This window comes from Pituophis catenifer, unplaced genomic scaffold, assembly GCF_029215685.1.
Source record: "Pituophis catenifer annectens isolate HBS135680 unplaced genomic scaffold, rPitCat1.0.hap2 SCAF_6, whole genome shotgun sequence".
Lineage (NCBI taxonomy): Eukaryota > Metazoa > Chordata > Lepidosauria > Squamata > Colubridae > Pituophis > Pituophis catenifer.
Genome location: NW_027256886.1, coordinates 43261162 through 43282625, shown reverse-complemented (window position 1 = coordinate 43282625; position 21464 = coordinate 43261162). Strand labels below are relative to the sequence as shown.

The 21464-nt window shown below is 39.6% G+C and overlaps 1 protein-coding gene across 4 annotated transcripts in view; it reads right to left on the bottom strand.

Annotated features, from left to right (window-relative positions):
* KCNIP2 (potassium voltage-gated channel interacting protein 2) overlaps window positions 1-21464 on the bottom strand; it is a 120872-nt gene that overhangs the window by 42341 nt on the left and 57067 nt on the right. The window contains exon 1 of one of the 4 annotated variants that reach the window (XM_070946513.1): window positions 11711-11798. The exons of the other annotated variants lie outside the window; for them this stretch is intronic. Coding sequence (XP_070802614.1) covers window positions 11711-11798 — 88 coding nt within the window. Of the gene's footprint in view, window positions 1-11710; window positions 11799-21464 lie in introns of those variants that run through there. 4 annotated transcript variants of the gene reach the window in all.

Here is a 21464-nt window from a genome sequence, read left to right as displayed (position 1 = left end):
TGTCTTTCTTCTGGCATGTGTTCAGCGATAATGATAATCAATCTAGCAGATACTTAAAAGGGTCACGAGAGAACTTCAGCAATAACACCAATATTTGTTTGCATAGCAAATATCTTGGATATTTAATATCTTGGATACTTAAACACCATGGATCAGTCCACAAGACTAAATAGTCTTATCACTTTCTCCTTTGCTCACAGAAACACAGCATTTGTATTACACTAATGCTCTTTATTTCATTGTGGCTGCAGTGAAAGGCAGTTAATCTCTATGAAGATACAAACTATTGTCTAAAATGATCATTTCAAGAAATGTGCATGGTAAAATAAGGAGAAATAAGGCCAAGAATAAATGGGTGCTAAATGAAGGTGGACTAAATACAAAAGTGAAAGAAGTACGGAAGAAAATGTGTTAGAGATGGTTTAGTCATATAGAAAAAAATGAGTGGAGATCAAACTTCAATGCACATCTGTGAAGAAAAGAATGAATGACTTAAGAAGAAGGGATAATCAAGGAATTTCACATATCTAGTAATATTAATTTTGAGTTTAATACTACAGGGGTTTGAATTTGTGCTCTTTTAACTCATTATTTTTCTGGATATTTTATTCTGTGTTTCTGTATTATTTTTAATGCTGTTAGTTGCATAGAGTTCCTTGTGCATAGGCAGCAATATGGATTGAAAGAAAAATTTTAAAATATGGGACAGATCCTAAAAAATACAGTAGTGAGCATTTTTAGGAAGAAAAGACAACGTATGTAATAATGGACAAATGTAGTAAAAGCAAGAATGGTTTGCTAAGACAGAAACGTATTTGTTGTTGTTAATTGCGAAGTCGTGTCCGACCTATTGCGACCCCATGGACAACGTTTCTCCAGCCCTTCCTGTCCTCTGCCATCCTCTGGAGTCCATTTAAGCTCAAGCCGACTGCTTCAGTGACTCCATCCAGCCACCTCATTCTCTGTCGTCCCTTTCTTCTTTTGCCCTCAATCTTTCCCAGCATTAGGCTCTTCTCCAGTGCGTCCTTCCTTCTCATTATGTGGCCAAAGTATTTGAGTTTCATCTTCAGGATCTGGCCTTCTAAAGAGCAGTCAGGGTTGATCTCCTTTAGGACTGACCAGTTTGATCGCCTTGCAGTCCAAGGGACTCGCAGGAGTCTTCTCCAGCACCAGAGTTCAAAGGCCTCAATTCTTTGGCGCTCAGCCTTTCTTATGGTCCAACTTTCACAGCCATACATTGCAACTGGGAAAACCATAGCCTTAACTATACACACTTTTGTTGGCAGGGTAATGTCTCTGCTTTTTAGAATGCTATCTAGATTTGCCATAGCTTTCCTCCCCAGGAGCAAACATTTTTTAATTTCTTGGCTGCAGTCCCCATCTGCGGTGATCTTGGAGCCCAGGAAAATAAAATCTGTCACTACCTCCATTTCTTCCCCATCTATTTGCCAGGAATTGAGAAGGCCAGATGCCATCTTAGTTTTCTTAATATTGAGTTTCAAGCCAACTTTTGCACTCTCCTTCTTCACCAGCATCAAGAGGTTCTTTAGTTCCTCTTCACTTACTGCCATTAGCGTGGTATCATCTGCATATCTGAGGTTGTTGATATTTCTCCCGGCAATCTCAATTCCAACTTTTGATTCATCTAGCCCCGCCTTTCTCATGATGTGCTCTGCATATAAGTTAAATAGGCAGGGTGACAGTATACAGCCTTACCAGACTCCTTTCCCAATTTTGAACCAATCAGTGGTTCCGTGTCCAGTTCTCACTGTTACTTCTTGACCTGCATATAGGTTTCTCAAGGGACAAATAAGATGGTCTGGTAGTCCCATCTCTTTAAGAACTTGCCACAATTTGTTGTGATCCACACAATCAAAGGCTTTAGCATAGTCAATGAAGCAGATGTAGATGTTTTTCTGGAACTCCCAGCTTTCTCCATGATCCAGCGTATGTTGGCAATTTGTTGCTATACCTCTTGTACAATGTTGCTAACCTCCATCCATAATTCTTCAGGCACTCTGTCTATCAGGTCTAATTCATTAAATCTATTTGTCACCTCTACTGTATATTCATCAGGGATATGATTTAGTTCATACTAGAGTGGCCTAGTGCTTTTCCCTACTTTCTTCAATTTAAGCCTAAATTTTGCAATGAGAAGCTCATGATCTGAGCCACAATCAGCTCCTGGTCTTGTTTTTACTGACTGTATAGAGCTTCTCCATCTTTGGCTGCAGAACACATAGTCAATCTGATTTCTGTGTTGACTGTCTGGTGATTTCCATGTGTAGAGACGTCTCTTGGGTTGTTGGAAAAGAGTGTTTGCTATGACCATCGTATTCTTTTGACAAAATTCTATCAGCCTGTGCCCTGCTTCATTTTGTACTCCATGGCCAAACTTGCCTGTTATTCTGGTTATCTTTTGGCTTCCTACTTTAGCATTCCAATCCCCCATGATGATAAGGATTTTTTGATGTTAATTCTATAAGGTGCTGTAGGGCTTCACAGAACCGGTCAATTTCATCCTCTTCAGCACCAGTGGTTGGGGCATAGACTTGGATTACTGTGATATTGAATGGTTTGCCTTGGATTCAAACTGAGATCATTCTGTCATTTTGAGGATTGCATCCCAGTATTGCTTTTCGTATTCTTTTATTGATTATGAAGGCTACTCCATTTCTTCTGAGGGATTCTTGCCTGCAGTAGTATACCTGATGGTCATCTGAATTATATTCACCCATTCGTGTCCATTTTAGTTAGCTGATTCTTAAGATGTCAATGTTCAGTCTTGTCATCTCTTGTTTGACCACATCCAGCTTGCCTTGATTCATGGATCTTATATTCTAGGTTTCTATGGAGAAAGAATCTTTACAGCATCGAACTTTCCTTTCACCACCAGATGCATCCACAGCTGAGCATCCTTTCGGCTTTGGCCCAGTCACTTCATTCTTTCTGGTGCTACTAGTACTAGCCCTCTGCTTTTCCCCAGTAGCATATTGGACACCTTCCGACCTGAGAGGCTCATCTTCTAGTGTCATATCTTTTTGCCTTTTGATACTGTCCATGGGGTTTTCATGGCAAAGATACTGGAGTGGGTTGCCATTTCCTTCTCCAGTGGATCATATTTTGTCAGAACTCTCTGCTATGACCTGTCCATCTTGGGTGGCCCTGTATGGCATAGCTCATAGCTTCATTGAGCTATGCAAGCCCCTTCGCCACGACAAGGCAGTAATCCATGAAGGGGCAGAAACATATAGACAGATATAATGAGTACTATTGATATAAATACAGGTGTAACTGCATTCTCTTTCCATTTTTTATTAAATGCCAATAATTTTTGGAGATACTAATTCTTCCTTCTTTTCCACAAAATGTCCTGGAAAGGAATAGCAGGAGACCACATATATATGTATGCAATTCTACTGAGGTGTATACAATACATATTTAATATGCTAGATGTAGGCAAAAGAGCTAAATTCATTAGAATTTAGCTAAATTCATTAGAAAATTTATTAGATAGAAATGTTACTAAATAGATAGAAATGTCTATTGATCTAAAAAAGTAGTGAAAACCTCTCCTGGAATGATACTCATTTCCAAACAAAATAATGATTATGTTGAGTAAGTTGAATATTTTACAACTGAAGTTAATATATAGTACTATCATATATTTCTACAATTGTAGAAATGTAAGATAATGACATCTAGAGTGTATACATTTATGTTACTGTACCACTGAACACATCTAAGTTTGAAGAGCTTGGGATAAGTCATGTGATACCTGTGCTTCTTGCTTGCCTCTACCTTTTAGTCACCTGCTTTTAGTTGCCACTTAACTGCCATTAAGCAGAGTGAGGCAGTTGCTTCACTCTGCATAATGAAAGAGTTGGCCCTACTATCCTACTATACAATAACCTCAAAACCAAAAACCTCAAAACCAAGTGGAGAATTGTGACCCTCCAGTACTGCAGAACTAAACTCTCAGCAACCCCAGCAATGGGTGAGGATTACAGAAGTTGTATTTATGCAGCATTAGTTTCCCCAATCCTACATGCAGTTAATATTATTATTCCATTCAGTGCAGGTGGCAGGATTGAAGTTCAGAGAGAACTGATGAGCTAACACTACAAAACTAGCTCATGGAAGAAATAGTATTTGACCCACGGGCCCCTAGATTCCTAGTACAGTCTTTCAGTCACTTTTAGCCAACTCCTTCTGCATCCCCTTTCTGTTTAGAGAAGCCTAACAGTCACGAAATAAATTTAATCAAATTTTTCTTTTTCCTTGTATTGCAACAAAATAATTTCTGTCCATCCTTACATAGAGCTCAAGCCCAAGAACCAGGTGCTACTGTCTCTCTTTTCTCACTTCATCTGTAAAATATAGCTAAGCACGTATTCACTTTCTTTCTCACATATATACACTCAGCCACCCACCAGTTCCCTGGCAAGACAGCACTGGCATAGAGCTAAAATTAGCCAGTCACCCACCTGTCTGGGTATAAATAGAAAATTAAAGCAGCACATAAGCAAGGTTTCAAACTCTCTGAGCCCCAGCTGGGTACCACAATGCTTGATGCCTACCCTAGACTGCATTGAAAGCCAGTCCCTCCTGTCAGAGAGGCACAGGCATTTTGAGTCAAAGCCATTGCTATTAAATATAAAAGTCAAACAGAGCATGGGTTTCCATCCAGCACTTATAAGAATCCTGCTTAAATATTCTCCACCCAAACAAGTGTTATCTAGACTCAGTGGACTGTAACCCTGGCTAGCCACCAGCTCTGATCCTCTTTGCTAGTTAGAGACAGGAGTCTTAGTCCATCTCATTCTGACAATGCCAGATGGAGAGAGGATCAGCTAAAGATGCTAAACAATTGATTATCCTACTGACAAACTCATAGCTTTTGGTATGGCTCCACAGTGGCCTCTAGAACATCTGGTAAGTTATTCCAAGTTGAATGATTGGAATTTGTAAGTCTGTGCAGGGAATAACAGAAACCTTATTCCCAAAGGTTCAGATACAAAAGAGTTAAGAGAAAGAGAAAAAAGAGTTAAAAGAACCTCAGAATCTAACCTGTCAATCTTAAGTAGGAGGTAGAATCTATCAGAGACCAGGAAAACTGAATGCTACATAGCCAGATAGAAGCAAGAATCTCAGCTTTTAAAACAAGATCAAACTCATGTGTTGCCTTTTCTGTCTGGCTCAAAGCCATATAGACACTGATGTAGTGGTTAATGCATAAGGCTAGAAACTGTGAGTTTTAGTCCTGCTCTGAGCATGAAACCAGCTGGGTTACCTTGGACCAGTCTCTTTCTCTTGGCTCTAGGAAGGAGGCAATGGCAAACCCTTTCTGAAAAACCTTGCCAAGAAAACTGCTCAGGCAGTCTTTAAGAATGGAACACAATTGAATAGAAGGGGGTTGGGGGGGGAATCCAAGGAGAGGAATTGGAGATCCGGGAAATGTATAGCAATCCAAGTGGAAACTGGATGCTGAATTTTATTTTATGGAGAATGATCTGAGTTGTGTTTCCTTTATTATTCATTGCTTTATTTTGTTCTACCTGGGTTCTGCATATATGCATTCTTGGCTGGAGAAGCAGCCACTGAGATAAACCTTAATGACTTCTCTCTTTCTTTTTTTCCACAGCTTCATTTTCCATTTAGCTTGTTAATCCTGATGTTTATAATAAAATCACACATTTTTTTTTCATGAATCTGCCCTTTCATCCCAGGAATTTAGCCTTCATCACATGATCCAAGTACCATAGGCTACAGAAAAAAGAAGAAAAGCAGAAGCTAGTAGCAGCATTTATTGATTAAGCTCTTCCCCCAGAAATAGTGAGAAGGGGCAATGAGTTTATGAATGGAGGATCCAAAGAACCCATAATGGGATCCAGGCAACCTGGTTTATCAAATTCCTGTTGATGCATGTACCAGCATGTCTCATTGCAGCCTGATTAGATGGAATACAGCTTTTGTTTCCCTAAGAAGCCTCTTCCATATATTCCCATTTATACAATGACAAACTAGACTCTCTCTTTCTAACTCTAAGTTTCTTTTAATAACCAAGTCATTATGAAGTCATTAACTTTAGCCACCAGACAATTCTTGACTTCTTTGGCTAGAGATACATAGAGATACATAGCTTCCTTACTTAGACAAAAGAGCTCAGTTTCTCCAAAGGGAGTGTAAGGGTACCTTGTGGAAGGGGAGGAAGGGAAGAGACGGTTTTATTGAAATCCAGGCTGGAGAACCAGAGGGTCTTTGTGAAACTATCCTTTGCAAACTCCAAACACATCCTGATATCCAAGAGCTGATTCAAGCACATAATAAATAACTGGTTTAGGCAGGCTGACTGTAGATTTTACAATCATATAGATTGGGTCAGTATATAAACAAGTGAAATAAATAAGAATTTGGAATTCTTTGTCTTTCTTACATTCCCCTTTTCACACTAAATCCCTTTTCTACAGATTTGCAGTCATTGATTTAATAAGAGAATTTCTCGTTAAAATCTTCTCACGTGAAACAGTATGGTTTTTTTTAGCTATCCCTTGTCTTTCATGATTGCCACATTTATTTCTGTCCCCCCCCCCGAAGGATGAACTGAAGAGAGAAATTTTGGTAGAATAGCTAAAAATGAAGGTAGACTGACTAGGGAGTGTGAGGAAGTTCTATTCACTGGGGGTAGTTTGTCATAAACATATTTTATTGCGCAGCTCTGGGAAGAAATGATCCTCCCTCTAAATCTGTAACAACCTCAAATTTTCATAATCTGACCCTCAGGCTCTATTCAGAAAGAAAACCCAAAGAAGTGAATTGCGTGTGCACATGACTGCTCACAGACAGAGAACGACAGGACAACTTGTTTCATAATACAAGAATATCTCAAAGAGGATATTGCAGTATATACATCATTTTATAATTTATATAATGGCAATGGATTCTGTAGAAAGTCCTCAGTTGCAACATGGATCAAGACTTAGTGACACTATAACTGCTTGAATACTGTATCCTGCTTTGGCCATAGTTAGCTCATCCTTCTCCATTATGCTACCTTCGATATATGTTGGCTTCCATGTCCCATGGTTGTCAACTATTATGATGAATATGTTAGGAAGGAATGACTGGGGTGGAATTCCATAACCTCTACAAGGCATTATGTTAGGACGGGCAGGCACTGTTGTTGTGAGCCTCTTTTCTCAGAGATGCTCATTCAGCCAGATTATTTTCTTTGCTAAGGTGATCTAATGAAGTATTATCATTTTTAGTTTTTTTTTAATCTGTCCATTATCACAGTTAAATTTAGGTCACTGACAGTTGAATCTTATTATAGAACTACTGATCAGAGTGAAAGTCGATTATTAATAAAAGTACATCCAAATATTGGCAAAAGGCTATTTTTGGCCACTGGTGTTTCTGCTTCAATCTGGTTATTTAATTAAGAATCTTTTCTCTTTGTCCAATGTCACCTATTCTAAGCAATTTGCAGGATACAAGACTGCCTGGACTATGAAATACCAGGAAAACTGGTTGCCATTGAACACGTAATATGTGAATGTATACTAAGAAAAATGCAGAGGTTTTTTTAAATTCACTATAAAGTGAATGAGACTTTGGTTAAATAAGATTTCCTGAAAAAAATCCTACTACAAAAAAAGAACTGAGTATTAAACTTATTTGACTGTTAGCAACTCTGAAGCTCTTTTAACAGATAAGTAAAAGATGTAATTATAAAGTAAGAATGCAACCGTGAAGAAAAATATGTTTCAGAAAATTATGTTCAAATAAGCTATGTAATAATTACATTTAAACAAGCTGGTTATTTTGGATGGCACACTGCTTACGTTTTTAAATCTCTGAGTCTACCACATTACTCTAGTATGATCAATCCTACAAACAGGACAGACATCTGTTGCTAATGGTAGCCCCTTTTAATAAGTCAAGTCTTCTTTCGGAAAAAGAAAGACAGGAATTTAGGACAGAATCCATGGTATCTTCAGGCGTGTAACCAATAGGAGCAAAGTGCATCTGAAAAATCACTTTGCACTTTATGTAGTCTGTAGTTTAAAGGAGATTGAAGATTACAGAAGATCAAGGGATATCTGTGTCAATTCTGGTACCACCCTTCTCCACACTAAATATATAGCTTTTAATCAAGTGCCTGAAGATGTATCTTTGCCTTTTACAAATTGCTCTCATTCACAACTGCAACTCAATTCTCTGTGAGCACAACCTCAAGAGGTCTGTCCTAATTCACATGTCTTGGTGTCAGGTAGGCAAGATCAGGAACACTTCCCTACAAAAACAAGTATTTAAGGGTGCAGAGCCAAAGGAAAAAAGTTTAGAGGCTTTCCCATTGTTTCCAGAATGCAGAGAAGTTCTGGGGAGAAATCCTAACCCAGCAATGGCATTCCTGAGGCACTTAAAAGCTTTCTCAAAGGTGATACCTAGGTTTCCAAATGTCCCTCCCATATATTAAAAACTGGATTATAGTACACTGAGCTGCTCATACATTATATAGTTTTATATCCAGTTTATGCTTTGTGATTCATGTGCCATGAATTTTGTTCATACTAGGTGTTCTCTGCAGGGGTTTTCCTCATATGAAACAGTCTGTCCCCATCTCCCTCCCCCAGGAATGGAAAGCCCCATCTTTTAGAAGTTCTAGGAATTAAATGCTGTATTTCTCGTATGCTTTGGCTTTTGTATACCTCTTGTATACTGGCTTTTTAAGGGTTAGGGTTGCTTTAGACGGGTGTCAAACTCGCTGCATCATGTTGTCGTCATGTGACATTTCACAGCATTTTTTCAATTCGCGGACTCGGGTGTGCCTGCAGTTTGACACCCCTGCTTTAGAGGCCTACAAAGAGCATAAATGCAAAGATTGGTGGCAAAGTTACTTCTTCATCTCAATTGTAACTGTGCATCGTTTCTCTACAGGCGGTCACTAAATGAGGACTATTTGTTTTTTCACACATGCTATACTTCATGTACTAATCACATTCAACTTAATACTTTCACAAAATACTTCATACTTTGAGCCTGTTAAGTTTATCTTAAAGATCTTTTCTAAGGCAACAAACTCGCAATATACTTCCTTTCTCACCTTTCTATGTGTTTCTCAATGACTTTCTGAAGAGTAAAAATCTGATGTGTACACCTTGTATCCTTATAAAGTTGAACTCTCCTTCCCAAATTTTATTCACTGAATCCCCTTGTAGCTCTTGTGCTTTTTTTTGCTTATGAATTGAAATAGAATAATTCTGCTGTTCCACTTCACAAAAGAAAAAAGAAAATTGCACTGGCCTGACAATCCCCCCCAATGATTCAGAGCATGCCTGCTACTTGACTGAGAACAGGATGCCCAATCTTTTGAGGACAGGAAGGCACATTTGGCTTTTGAGTGATATGCTGGGGGCCACTTCCCCCAAAGTGGCCAGCTGGGATCAGGGCACCTATTATAGCATGGTGTGTGTGTGTTCTTAAAATGACAGCAACTACAATTCTTAGTCAAGGTGATTTCCCGTGTATTTGATTATATTTTTTTACTGTATGTCTTTCAGGGGCTGCATTTGGCTCTGAGGTTTCAGTAGTAGGAAAATCAAGGCATTACTCTAGGAGGACTTTAGGTAATAAACAATACAGTAACAGGTCTAACATGCTCCTTTCAGAGTTTGTGGTCCTGGCAAAGGAACACCCTAAATGATTAAAACCACATTTTTGAACATTCAGTTACCATTTGAGCACTAAGCAAGCAGTGGCATGGATACAGACAAAGTAGAATAAATTGCAGGTTTATTCTAGTTCAACTGTAAAGCACGCTATGAGATCAATAGGACACAAGGCAGGAAATTTTCTTTGCGATATTGAATTAAGCACTTTGCTAACACATTTCAACATGATGCTGCCTGACAGTGCATTGATGATCAGCATAAATTTCTCTATGAGCACATATGCAGCCGGAGATATCATCATCATTTAGACTTTCCATTTCACTCTCCGGATCCTGGGAATTAACTTAAAATAGCCCTCATGATAAATTGGAGTTAGTAACTCCACAAGATAAAACACAGATAAATTGTATATATAACTAATACATCAAACATATATATTACTTCTATTGTTTGTTCATATTTGGAATAAAATAAACATTGTATACTAAAGTTAGAGCTGAGAGACACTGCAGATGGATGATTAGGCTTCCAACAGAAGAAACACACACACACACACACACACACACACACACACACACACACACACAGAGTTGCCCTTCAGTTTTTCAAGTAACAGTCTTCAGCACCATACTATGTGCGTGTGACACAAGTTTGCCCATGATATGGTTTCCTGACTTAACCCAGTTTCCTCTGTTAATATGGTACTCTAGACACAACATCACCATATCAACTGGGTTCACACATAATCTAGGACTAACATGTGCTATAGCATGGGTGTCAAACTGGTGGTCCATGGGCTGGATATGTCACACGCAGGTTATGCCCACCCCAGCTCCACAAAGGGGAAAAACGTCACAAAACGTCAAACACATTGATGGCAATGTGACGCGGTGTGTTTGACACCCTTGTGCTATAGTATATCATACTATAAATATGTAAAAATAACCCATTGGGCCTGGGCCTGGATAGGTCAAAGTCCATTGGTCCAGAACCATACTCATTTATGCAGCCATGAAACATTAGGTCCCTCTATAGATAACAGAGCAGAAAAGTGATCAAATAGTTTGCCATTCCTTTACAAGATGGAGGATGCATGATTAAGCCATGGAGAATCTTTGAAAATTACCAAACAGTCTGGGGAGAAAAAACCAGGGTGTAAGAGTGCAATGATTCTGCAGATCAGGATAAAGATAGATTAATACAAAGGAAACATGCAGCATTAAATGATAAAGTAGGTCAGAGGACAGACTAATATATTTCCCAACAACTGCCTCCTTCAATTTGGGGATTAGAGGCAGAGGGTTATGGGAATTGTAGCCCAATGCATCTATAAAACACCAGGTTGGAAGAAAGCTAAAGTAAGGCTAATCTGTTCTAGCTCCTCTTCTTTTCCCTGATACAAATAAAAGTATGGACTACTGAATGAAAACTCAAAGGAGGGGAGCTCCAACCCAAAGACTGGATCCATGAGTTCTTTAACCTGGCTCTCCTCCCAGAACATCTCTTGAGTAGATGCAATTCCATTTAAGCAGCAAAGCTTTGTCTCTCAGTGAAGAAGTTGACTAATTGCTTTGTAGAGAATGGTATGGAGAAAGGACATGGGAGCCAACACAACAGTTCTCTCAGTATGGAAAGAAGAATTCTGAAATAGGGTGTGATGCTTAACTACCAAGTTATCAGTTGACCCTGGTGATCTCAAGCCAAATGTAGTCTGGTACTGAATCACAACAGAAATATGCCTATTATCTAAATCCAATGTAATTCAGTTCCATAATTTTCTCCCTATGGTCTCCATATAATGTCTACTGTATGCTGTTTTCTTCCTTCTCTGAAGAACCACAATAACCTACAACTGCAATGGGGGTACTGGACAAGCTACAGCACTTTCCCATTCTATTGCTTGTGGAGCTCAGGTATTTTTTTAAGGCCCACCACACAAACACAAAAGATGTGTAGGCTCTCACCATCCCTGTACCTGCTATGCCAACCACACATGTCCCAATCCATCCCCCCTCCCGAATGCTGGGAACTCCTACCTTGATATAAGGTCCCGGTTACAAACTGGTAGAAGAAACGGATCGCTCGCCCCAGCTGCTTCTTGCATCGTTGCTGGCAATGAGCCATGGCATTAACAATACAGTGGCAGGGGGGATACCTGGCTGTGGGCCCCCAGGTTCTCAGGACCAGGTGAAACCTAGTAGAACTTGGAGAGAAGAGTGTCTTTTGCTCTCCGCTATCACACAGTCAGTATTCAGGCAAGAAAGTCAGAGCCACCATTGAAGGCAGAGAGCTCTGATCTCTAACATGAAAGTTTGGACTGGATTGAAAAGATCCAGCTGAGATCGGTGGCTGGCTGAAGGCTTCGGGAACGCTAGAAGAGCAGAGATGACCAGCCAACAAACAGACACGCCCAGAGCCAAAGCTGGGGTGAGCTCCCACCAAGGCGAGAAGATCGCAGTGCGCTCCAACCTTTGGGGCGAAGGCAGGGACTAGCAGCGGCCGTCGTTTCAGTCTAGGCGATCCTTTCAGCTCGACGAGCCTTTCCAGGACGCTCTGTTGAGCTGGAATTTCCAGCAAAGTTGCAACGAAGAGCGGACAGCGAAGCTGGAGCTGCACCAACAACGCAGCGGTTAATCGGCCGTCCTGGTTGCTCGAAGCGGGCAGCATCCAGCAGTTTCCCACCCCAGGCGGATGCCTTTTCGGATCCTTGGTCGCTTTGCCTGGCATGACATCTTTCTCCGCCACACCCAGTTCTCCATAAGGCAGCTGCCAGGAAACCAGAGGCAGTACTAGGTTGGCATGGCAATGGTCTGACTCCACAGGTCCTGCTGACCAATGGGGGTGCTGCTTTCCCCCCCTCCTCCTCCCGGCTCTTCTAACTGGAGCCTCCCTGGATGTTCCTTCCAAAGCACTCACTCAACTGCTCTGGACAACAATGGAGCAAAGTGACTTCTCCAACTCTCCGGCTGAGCAGAGGAAGAAGCCACAGATGGCGCAAACAAAACGGCCGCGGGAGGCATTTGCGAACGATCAAAGCACTCTGTGTCTGAAAAAAGGGCCAACATCACGCGAAATTTGCACTGGCAACATTTGCAGGAACGGCTGGCACAGCCGGAGCTCTGCCCCCTGAGCTGGAATAATTTAGAGAGGTCTGCATTTTTTTTTAAGGGAGGAAAAGGGAGTTGAAGAACTTACCTGAGTGGTTTCTGAAAATAAGATGTAAGAAAGGGATTTGGTCTGGGCATGAAAGAGAGAAGACTACAGGAATCAGAAACGAGGAGCTGGCTAAAACATGATTTGCCTGCTCAGATGCTGCTCACTTTTTGAAATTAACAAAAAATGCAGAAAACCCCAATAACTTGGATGAAGGCAAACACTCTCTCTTAAATGCTCTATTTCCTGGAAACTACATGGAGGAAGCCTCTTGTCATTTACATTTCAGAATGTATTTCTAACTTCCCAGTCTAGCTCCGAGCCCTGACATTTCCTGGTATTTTCCCATCCAAGTTCTAACCAGGTTCAATGCTTAACTTTTTAAAGATCAGCCAAAATCACATGGTCCTACCAACTTGTGGTTTTACTGATATTATCTAACATATAGGTATGGTTTCACATGTAACATTAAGCCATGTACATATATGTAAATCCAGACACACATTATGGCTGAGTATTATCTGTGGCCCAGGCCACTTTGTAAAGTATATCAACCCATCCTTTTTAAAACCCCAGTTTAGCACTGTATATGAACTCAGCCAAAGACATCTAGATCAGGGGTCTCCAACCTTGGCAACTTTAAGCCTGGCGGACTTCAACTCCCAGAATTCCCCAGCCAGCAAAGCTGGCAGTTGAAGTCCACCATGCTTAAAGTTGCCAAGGTTGGAGACCCCTGATCTAGATGTCTTTGGTTGAGTTCATAGATAGATGATGATAGATAGATCTAGATAGATGATCTAGATAGTTAAAAAGAAAGTAGATAAATTCTAAATATTATAATTTAGCACAATGGCAAAGTATTGTGACTCCTGTTGGTCTAGATAAAAATTATTTCTTGCCTTGGGGGGATTTGTTTCAAAAAATAAGGCATATAATTTTTCTTTGAATATGCTACATAGAGGAGCTGGAATGATCAGTTAACTTTCTATATCCAACAAGCACTCAGCAGAATCGACAGAACACTCCTTTCTAGTTATTAAGAAGCTAATTAAGAAAGTGATGGAGAAAAGGGACATCTAGTGGCAATTCATGGAAGTCCTACTCCTTTTTTCATAAGTGATTATTTCCTTGTGTTACAATTACAGGATTCAAGCTTAGGAACATTTCCAAGCTGAAGGCTCAGTCATTCATACCTTGGTCACCTCCCTGCTTGGATTACCGCAATGCAATGCACTCTACATTGGGCTGCAGTTGAAGAATATTTGGAAGCTTCAATTAGCACAAAATGTGGCAACTCAGGAAATTATGGGCACCTATTGTTTGGCACCTCTGCTCCATGACTGTACTGGCTGCAGGTCTGCTTCCAGGTATAATACAAAGTGCTAGTGGTTACTTTTAAAGCCTGTTATGACTTGGAGCCGGATTATTTACAGCAGGGGTCTCCAACCTTCACAACTTTAAGACTTGTGGATTTCAACTCCCAGAATTCCCCAGCCAGCAAAGCTGGGAGTTGAAGTCCACAAGTCTTAAAGTTGCCAAAGTTGGAGACCCCTGATTTACAAAACCACCTTTCCCTTGTAGTCTCCCTCCCTCCCTCTGAAAGATCTGGCAGAAAAGACATGCTTCAGATCCTATCCAGGCAGGAATGTCACTTGGCAGGAGCCAAAAAGAGCCTTTTCAGTTGTGACACACTCTGGAACCTCTTATACCCATAGGTCAAATTTGCTCCAATCCTGCTGATGTATTGCAAATTATTTAAGACATGGTTTTGCTATTTATGGTATGACAAGGTTAAAGTAAATGTTGATTTTAATAACCATTTTATTAGACATGCTATCCTAAGAGTTTGTAATAAGTATAAAACAAGGTTCTCTGTGAAGATGCCTCTTTGGGTGTGTCCCCCGGGAAACTATTTTTTTTAGAAAAAAAAATGGTGGTGAAGCCAAACTGATGGACTTATGGTCAATTAATACTGTGTTTCCCCGAATCGGAAACCTCTCCAGATAATAAGCCCAATCGGGCTTTTCAGCGCATGTGTTGAAATAAGACCCCCACCAATAAGCCCCCCGCCAACTACTTACATGCATGCACAGCTGGTCCTGCCATTTCCTCTGGTTTCTTGCTGCGCAACCAAAATGAGTTGAGGAGGCGATGCCGGAGGGGGGAAAAAGGGGGAGGAACATACCCTCCCCTCCCTGTTCTTCACGCTGGCAGAGCGGCTAGCCGCCACTGCCCTGACATGTCACTGCCTCATGGAGCAGGACTCTGCAAGGCTTGTTGTGCCATTGCACGCATGAACTGCAGCACCACCACGAGCTTCATCATACTGGCACAACTGGCATCCTGCCGCTTGCAGTTGTGCCAGTATGTCAAACCTCGCGGCAGTGCTGCCATTCATGCATGCAAGGGCACAAGCCTTGCAGAGTCCTGTTGCATGAGGCAGCGGTGGCAGCGCAATGAGTTTCACAAAGACTCATTTCTGACAGGTGGGATGGGGGAGAAGCGAGACGCGTGGAGCGAGACATGGCTCCCTTGCCGTCTCTTCTCCCTCCCCCCACCTTGCTGGGTATGGCAAGGCTCCTGCTCCTTGCTTAGCCACATGCCCCCTTTAGGGATGCAATTTGGGGGTGGCAAGTGGGGTGGGTGAGAAGCGGGATGTGCGTCTTACCTTTCCAGCTCCGTGTCATTCCTCGCCATTGTGTCCAGGAAACACGTTGTAAAAGAAAACTTCTCAAGAGTTTGAGAAGTTTGACTGAACTCGTGAGAAGGTCTTTATCTCTTAAGTGTTGGCATCTGCTCTGGGCTATTAAGAAAGAGTTGGGGGCTGCTTCCTGCTTCTAAAAAACATGTTTCTCCATTTCTCATTTAGGGAAATATAATATTCTGCCGTTTTTAATATTTCCCAAAATATTTTCATTCTTTGGGTGGGGGTGGGGGGCTTCCCACAACATCTTAATACAGAAGATTCTGAAAGTGAATATAACAATAAAACCAGAAATTCTTCTTTTGGGTTTAATGGATAAAGACATGGGGGGGGAAATGGAACTTTGACGTTATAAATGTTGACTGCAGCAAGATTATTTTATGCACAAAAATCGAAGGATGTTTTGATTCTCACAATGGATGAATGGCTGCAAAAGTTGATGGCGTTAGCAGAGATGACTAAACTGACTGCTTTGATTAAAGAAAAAAAAACTACAATTACTTTTGTTTCTACTTGGAAATTGTTTCTGGATTTTGTGCTTCAGGTGAAAAAAAAATGAAACATGGATTTTAGATTTTACCGATTAGATAGGTTGGTTGTTATAGAAATGGCCAACTTATATTACTATGTAAAAGTAAAAAGTTGAGATTTAATGCTATTATCTTATTCTATTGCACCAAAGGGAGTTTTCTTTCTTTTTTCCTTTCCCCTTTCTCTCCCTTACTTTCCCACAATTTTTTTTGTAATTTTTTTGCATTTTATATTATAAACCAATAAAAAATAAAAAATAAAAAAGACATGGTTTTGATGGAATCCTGGAATCCTGATAATTAGGGCAAGCTTGTTTCTTGGCATATTGATTGTGGATGTTTCTTATGTATCATTGCTTGGCTGCTATTTTGTTTGTTTCTTTGTTATATGTAGTTTTGTTTATTGTTTTACTGTTTTAATTGTTAGCTGTTCAGAGCAATGGTGAAATCCATTTTTTTTTACTACCGGTACTGTGGGTGTGGCTTAATGGGCATGGTGTGGCTTGGTGGGCATGACAGGCAATGGGGATTTTGATACTGCAAAATCCTCATTCCCTCCCCACTCCTGGGGAAGAATACTGCAAAATCTCCATTCCCACCCCATTCTGGCCCAGCCAGAGGTGGTATTTGCCGGTTCTCTAAACTACTCAAAATTTCCACTACCGGTTCTCCAGAACCTGTCAGAAACTGCTGGATTTCACCCCTGGTTCAGAGTCATGCATCTAAGATTGGCAGCCATATAAATTTAATGAATAAATATCTATCTTGTTCACCAATTACAACCTATTCTGGGTTGGACAGCCATTCTTATGTAGGGTTCGCAAATATCTGAATAGACAAAGGAGGACATGGACAATTGGAAAGGAAGACGCGGGGGACACAGTAACTTTTTCTTTAACTTTTTAAGCATCTGCAACAAAAATTAGTGTGAAAAACAGTAAAATATGTACTTAGGCCTACATGTTTATGAAATTACTTTTTCCAGCATCAGAAAGACTAGTTTTTTCAATTACAATATTTTTCCAACAAATCTTTATTTTCAAAAACTTATGCTAGTGACCATAGAGAATCAATGACAAAGTGCTTTTTAAATTTCACCATAGAAATGTATGATGAATCATGTGATTTGCAGACTACAGTGACCATAGATTTGAAGGGGTGGATTGAAGCTGATTGTTGAATCAGGAAATAAATAACATAAATCAATCTCTATTGATTGGTAACTCACAGAATTGGTAACCCACAGGTATTACCAGTGCAACACATATAAAAAGGAATATGTTGTAAAAGGCTGCTCTCATTATATTTATAATGCTCAAATATGGGAAAAGCCATTCAGAATCCCCTAGAACCATAAGATGGGTGGCAGATAAATTTAATAATAAAAAACACATGAACTTAAATTATTTTATTACAGAAAGATATCTGTTTCTGTAGATCACGTGAAGTGTTAATACCACTTTATAATGCCTTGGTAAGGCCACACTTGGAAAATTGCATTCAGTTTTGGTCACCACGATGTAAAAAAGATGTTGAGACTCTAGAAAGAGTACAGAGAAGAGCAACAAAGATGATTAGGGGACTGGAGGCTAAACATATGAAGAACGGTTGCAGGTACTGGGTATATCTAGTTTAATGAAGAGAAGGACTAGGGGAGACATGATAGCAGTGTTCCAATATCTCAGGGGTTGCCACAAAGAAGAGAAAGTCAAACTATTTTTCAAAGCACCTGAGGGTAGAACAAGAAGCAATGGGTGGAAACTAATCAAGGAGAGAAGCAATTTAGAACTAAGGAGAAATTTCCTGACAGTTAGAACAATTAATCAGTGGAACAACTTGCCTGCAGAAGTTGTGAATGCTCCAACACTGGAAATTTTTAAGAAGATGTTGGATAATCATTTGTCTGAAGTGGTGTAGGGTTTCCTGCCTGGGCAGGGGGTTGGACTAGAAGACCTCCAAGGTCCCTTCCAACTCTATTATTTTATTCTATTCTATGTTTGGTGTGTGTGTGATTTCATAGGTACAATAAAGAATGGGATGGTTCTCATGGTTGGTATACAAATTAAGGACAAATATAACTGGACACCGATAAGAACTCTGAATAGGTCTATTCCTCTACATCTAGAGAAGGCCATTCAGCAGTCTTAAAGAGACCCACTCCTAGGGAAATTTGGATTGGAAGAACTGTCACTGGATCATTCTGAGGAATTTGTTCATCATTTGGAAGAAAAAAATATGTTGCCCCCATATACAGAATTGGATGTCAGTTGGCAGATCCAGTTGAGGTGACAGACAATAGTAACCTTTCACAGCTATTAGTCTGAGGCGATGATTTCTGAAAACTGGCTCATAATTTGTAGGAAGTCCTGCTTTCTGTGGCCAGGAGTACTTCATCACAATTGCAACTGGTGCATTAATAATGATTATTTGTGGTACAGGTAGTCCTTGGGTTACAAAATTGGGACTGGGAACTCCATTACTAAGCAATGTTGTTATGAAGTATGATATCTCGTTCCCACGTTGCTTAGTAATGGCAATCCCACCAGTCCCAGTTGCTATAAATAAACGAGAATCATGAGAGTTGTTAAGCAAGGTTCACATGCGACTGCAATTTCTGATTACATGCCAACTTCTTCATTGGTTTGCTTGTGGGAAGATGGCAGGGAACATTGGAGATCGAGATCATGTGACTGTGGAGAAACTGTGTCAAAGGAGTGACAAACTGTGCTATAGAATTCCTAGAAGCCATCATAACCCCCCCCCCTTGTTCAGTGCCATTATAATTTTGAACAGTTGCTGAATGAATAGTTGTAATCCAAGGACTATCTGTACAGGAAGCACTGAACATGGTCACACATGCCCTTGTCACTTCATGATTGGATTATTGCAATTCGCTCTATGTGGGGCTGCCCTTGAAGACTAGCTAGAAATGTAAACTGGTTCAGCAAGCAGTAGTCTAGGTCGTGTCAAGTATTTGGAGATTTGCTGAGGTAACACTTTTATTCCAGGAGTGACAACTAGTGACTACTGGCTGTGGGAGACTTCATTGGAAGATAAAAGTTTTGTTTTGTTTTGTTTTTAGATCTAACTCTGCTGATTAGTGCTATAATGAAATATATTGCTTCTTATTATTTGGGTTTTTTATCCACTATTATCTGTTGTATGCCACTTGGAAAGTGGCTTAGAAATACTAATAAATAAATAAATAAATAAATAAATAAATAAATAAATAAATAAATAAATAAATAATAACATTTAAAAAAAAACCTTCTCCATAGATGATAGAAAAGATGGACAGATGTAAAGATAATTGCAGGAAGACCATGAATGAGGAAAAAATCAACCAAGACTCCATTGACCAAGAGAGCATTATCTACCACCAAACTCCAGATTCCAGGAATTCTGCTACAGTAAGATGAGAGACATCATTATTTATGGGTCCTGGTTAATGTTGCAATAAAATTGAGTAGTGTTAGAATTACACATCTTGGCCAGCCTGCATTTCTCAATCTCTTTCTCAAAATAACCTCACACATGAATTTGATCAATGCAAATCCAGGGATTCTTTAAGGAAATGTTAACTGAATAAGAGAAGATCTAGAAACCGTAGGGAAAAGTGGCTTAATAATACTTGAATTTTTATTAAGAAAAAGCTGACAGTAATCAAGTTCATAGCCTGGATTTCATAAAAGCAGATTTTAATAAACTCAGAGCAATGATTAATATGATTCCATGCTAGGAGAAGCTAATGAGAAGAAAAGATCAACATGGCTGAAGTTCCTTTAAAGAGGAGATATTAAAAATGTAGTTGGAAACAATTCCAGTGGGGGTATAAGGAAAATACCAGAAGAAACTAATTTGGCTTCACTAATGCAAAAATTTGGAACTCAAACATACATGAAGAAGAAAGGGGGAACAAATCACTTGAGAGGAATACATATGTAGATTATACCAGAATTGTTATGTAAATTGTTGAGAAAGCTAAAGTTAAAAAGAACACGAGGTTAGAAAGGATGTACCAACAATAAGTTTATTTAGATGTCTACAAATTAAAAGGAAGAGGGGGGAAAATCAAAGAACCTGTGGTCAGTGAATGCAGCAAAAGGGTATCAGATAACAGAAAAATCAGAATTACGGAGCTTATATTTTAATTCAGCCTTCTCTAATAAAAAAAGGTATGGGTTCTATTAAGATGGTTGAAAGTATGGCATGATACATAACAAAGGAATGCTTATTACTTTGAATAGATTCAGTTCCTCAAGGCCAAATTATTTAATTTGGTTATGTACAACCTTCCTGAAGTTTGAAGGCTGAAATTTTATGTATTACCTTTAAGAAATTTTGGAGAATGGCTAAAGTATTAGGATGACTGGAGGAGAGAATATTTTGTCCCTTTTTTCAAAATGGAGAAAAACAAAAAACCAGAAAACCAGGTAATTTGACATCAATATTTGAGAAGTTTCTAGTACAGATTATAAAATAATTGAGCTGTAAAGGTCTTTTAAAAAAGCAGTGATTATTAGAAGTCAGAATGGATTCATTGTCAAATTAATCATATTTCATTTCTGATTGAGTAGTTTTCTTAGCAGTCTATGTAATAAACACTGTACAATCTTATATATTGTTTTTAATAAAAAGCATTTCACAAACTACCTCATGTTTGATTAACAGTTAGCATGGGTTGGATGGCATGAAAATTAAATGGCTGAAAAAGAATAGTGATGGAGTTCTCATCAAAGATATCTCTTCAAACTAGAATAGACCATATTGCTACAGCATTCAGTCCTGGATCTTCTAAACATTTTTATTAATAACTTGGATAAAGAGGTAGAAGGAATGCTTTTTAGATCTGCAGGTGACAAAAAAAAAATGGTGAGTTTGATAACACCCTAGGAGAGGGAGATAAAACTGAGAACAATCTGAACAGGTTACAGAAACAGATTTTTAAAAATGAAATTTTACACTGATAAATACAGAATTCTTCAATTAGTAAACAAAAATCAGATGCAAAGATAAAGGGTAAAGGAAGCATTGTTTTCAGGGGTGGAATTCAGCATATTCGGTCCGGTTCGGGCAAGCCGGTCGCTCTGACGATCAGCTGATTGCCACACCTCAGCTGTTTTTAGTGCTTTTAACACTGCTTGTAATGGTCTTTTCTAATGGACAGCGTGTGTGTGCAAGGCACACGCTCAGTGAACCGGTTGTTACACTGGTTGAATCCCACCACTGATTGTTTTATAATATAATTGTCTAATATAGTTGTCTTATATTTGGGAAAAGCTGCTGGAATGGACGTTGACTAGAAACTAGAGACGGATGGAATTTTAAGATTATCAGCATTTGTATGGTTTCCAAACCACAGGAAGGCAGACACCCCCCACCCCCAATATTATCTTGCACTGG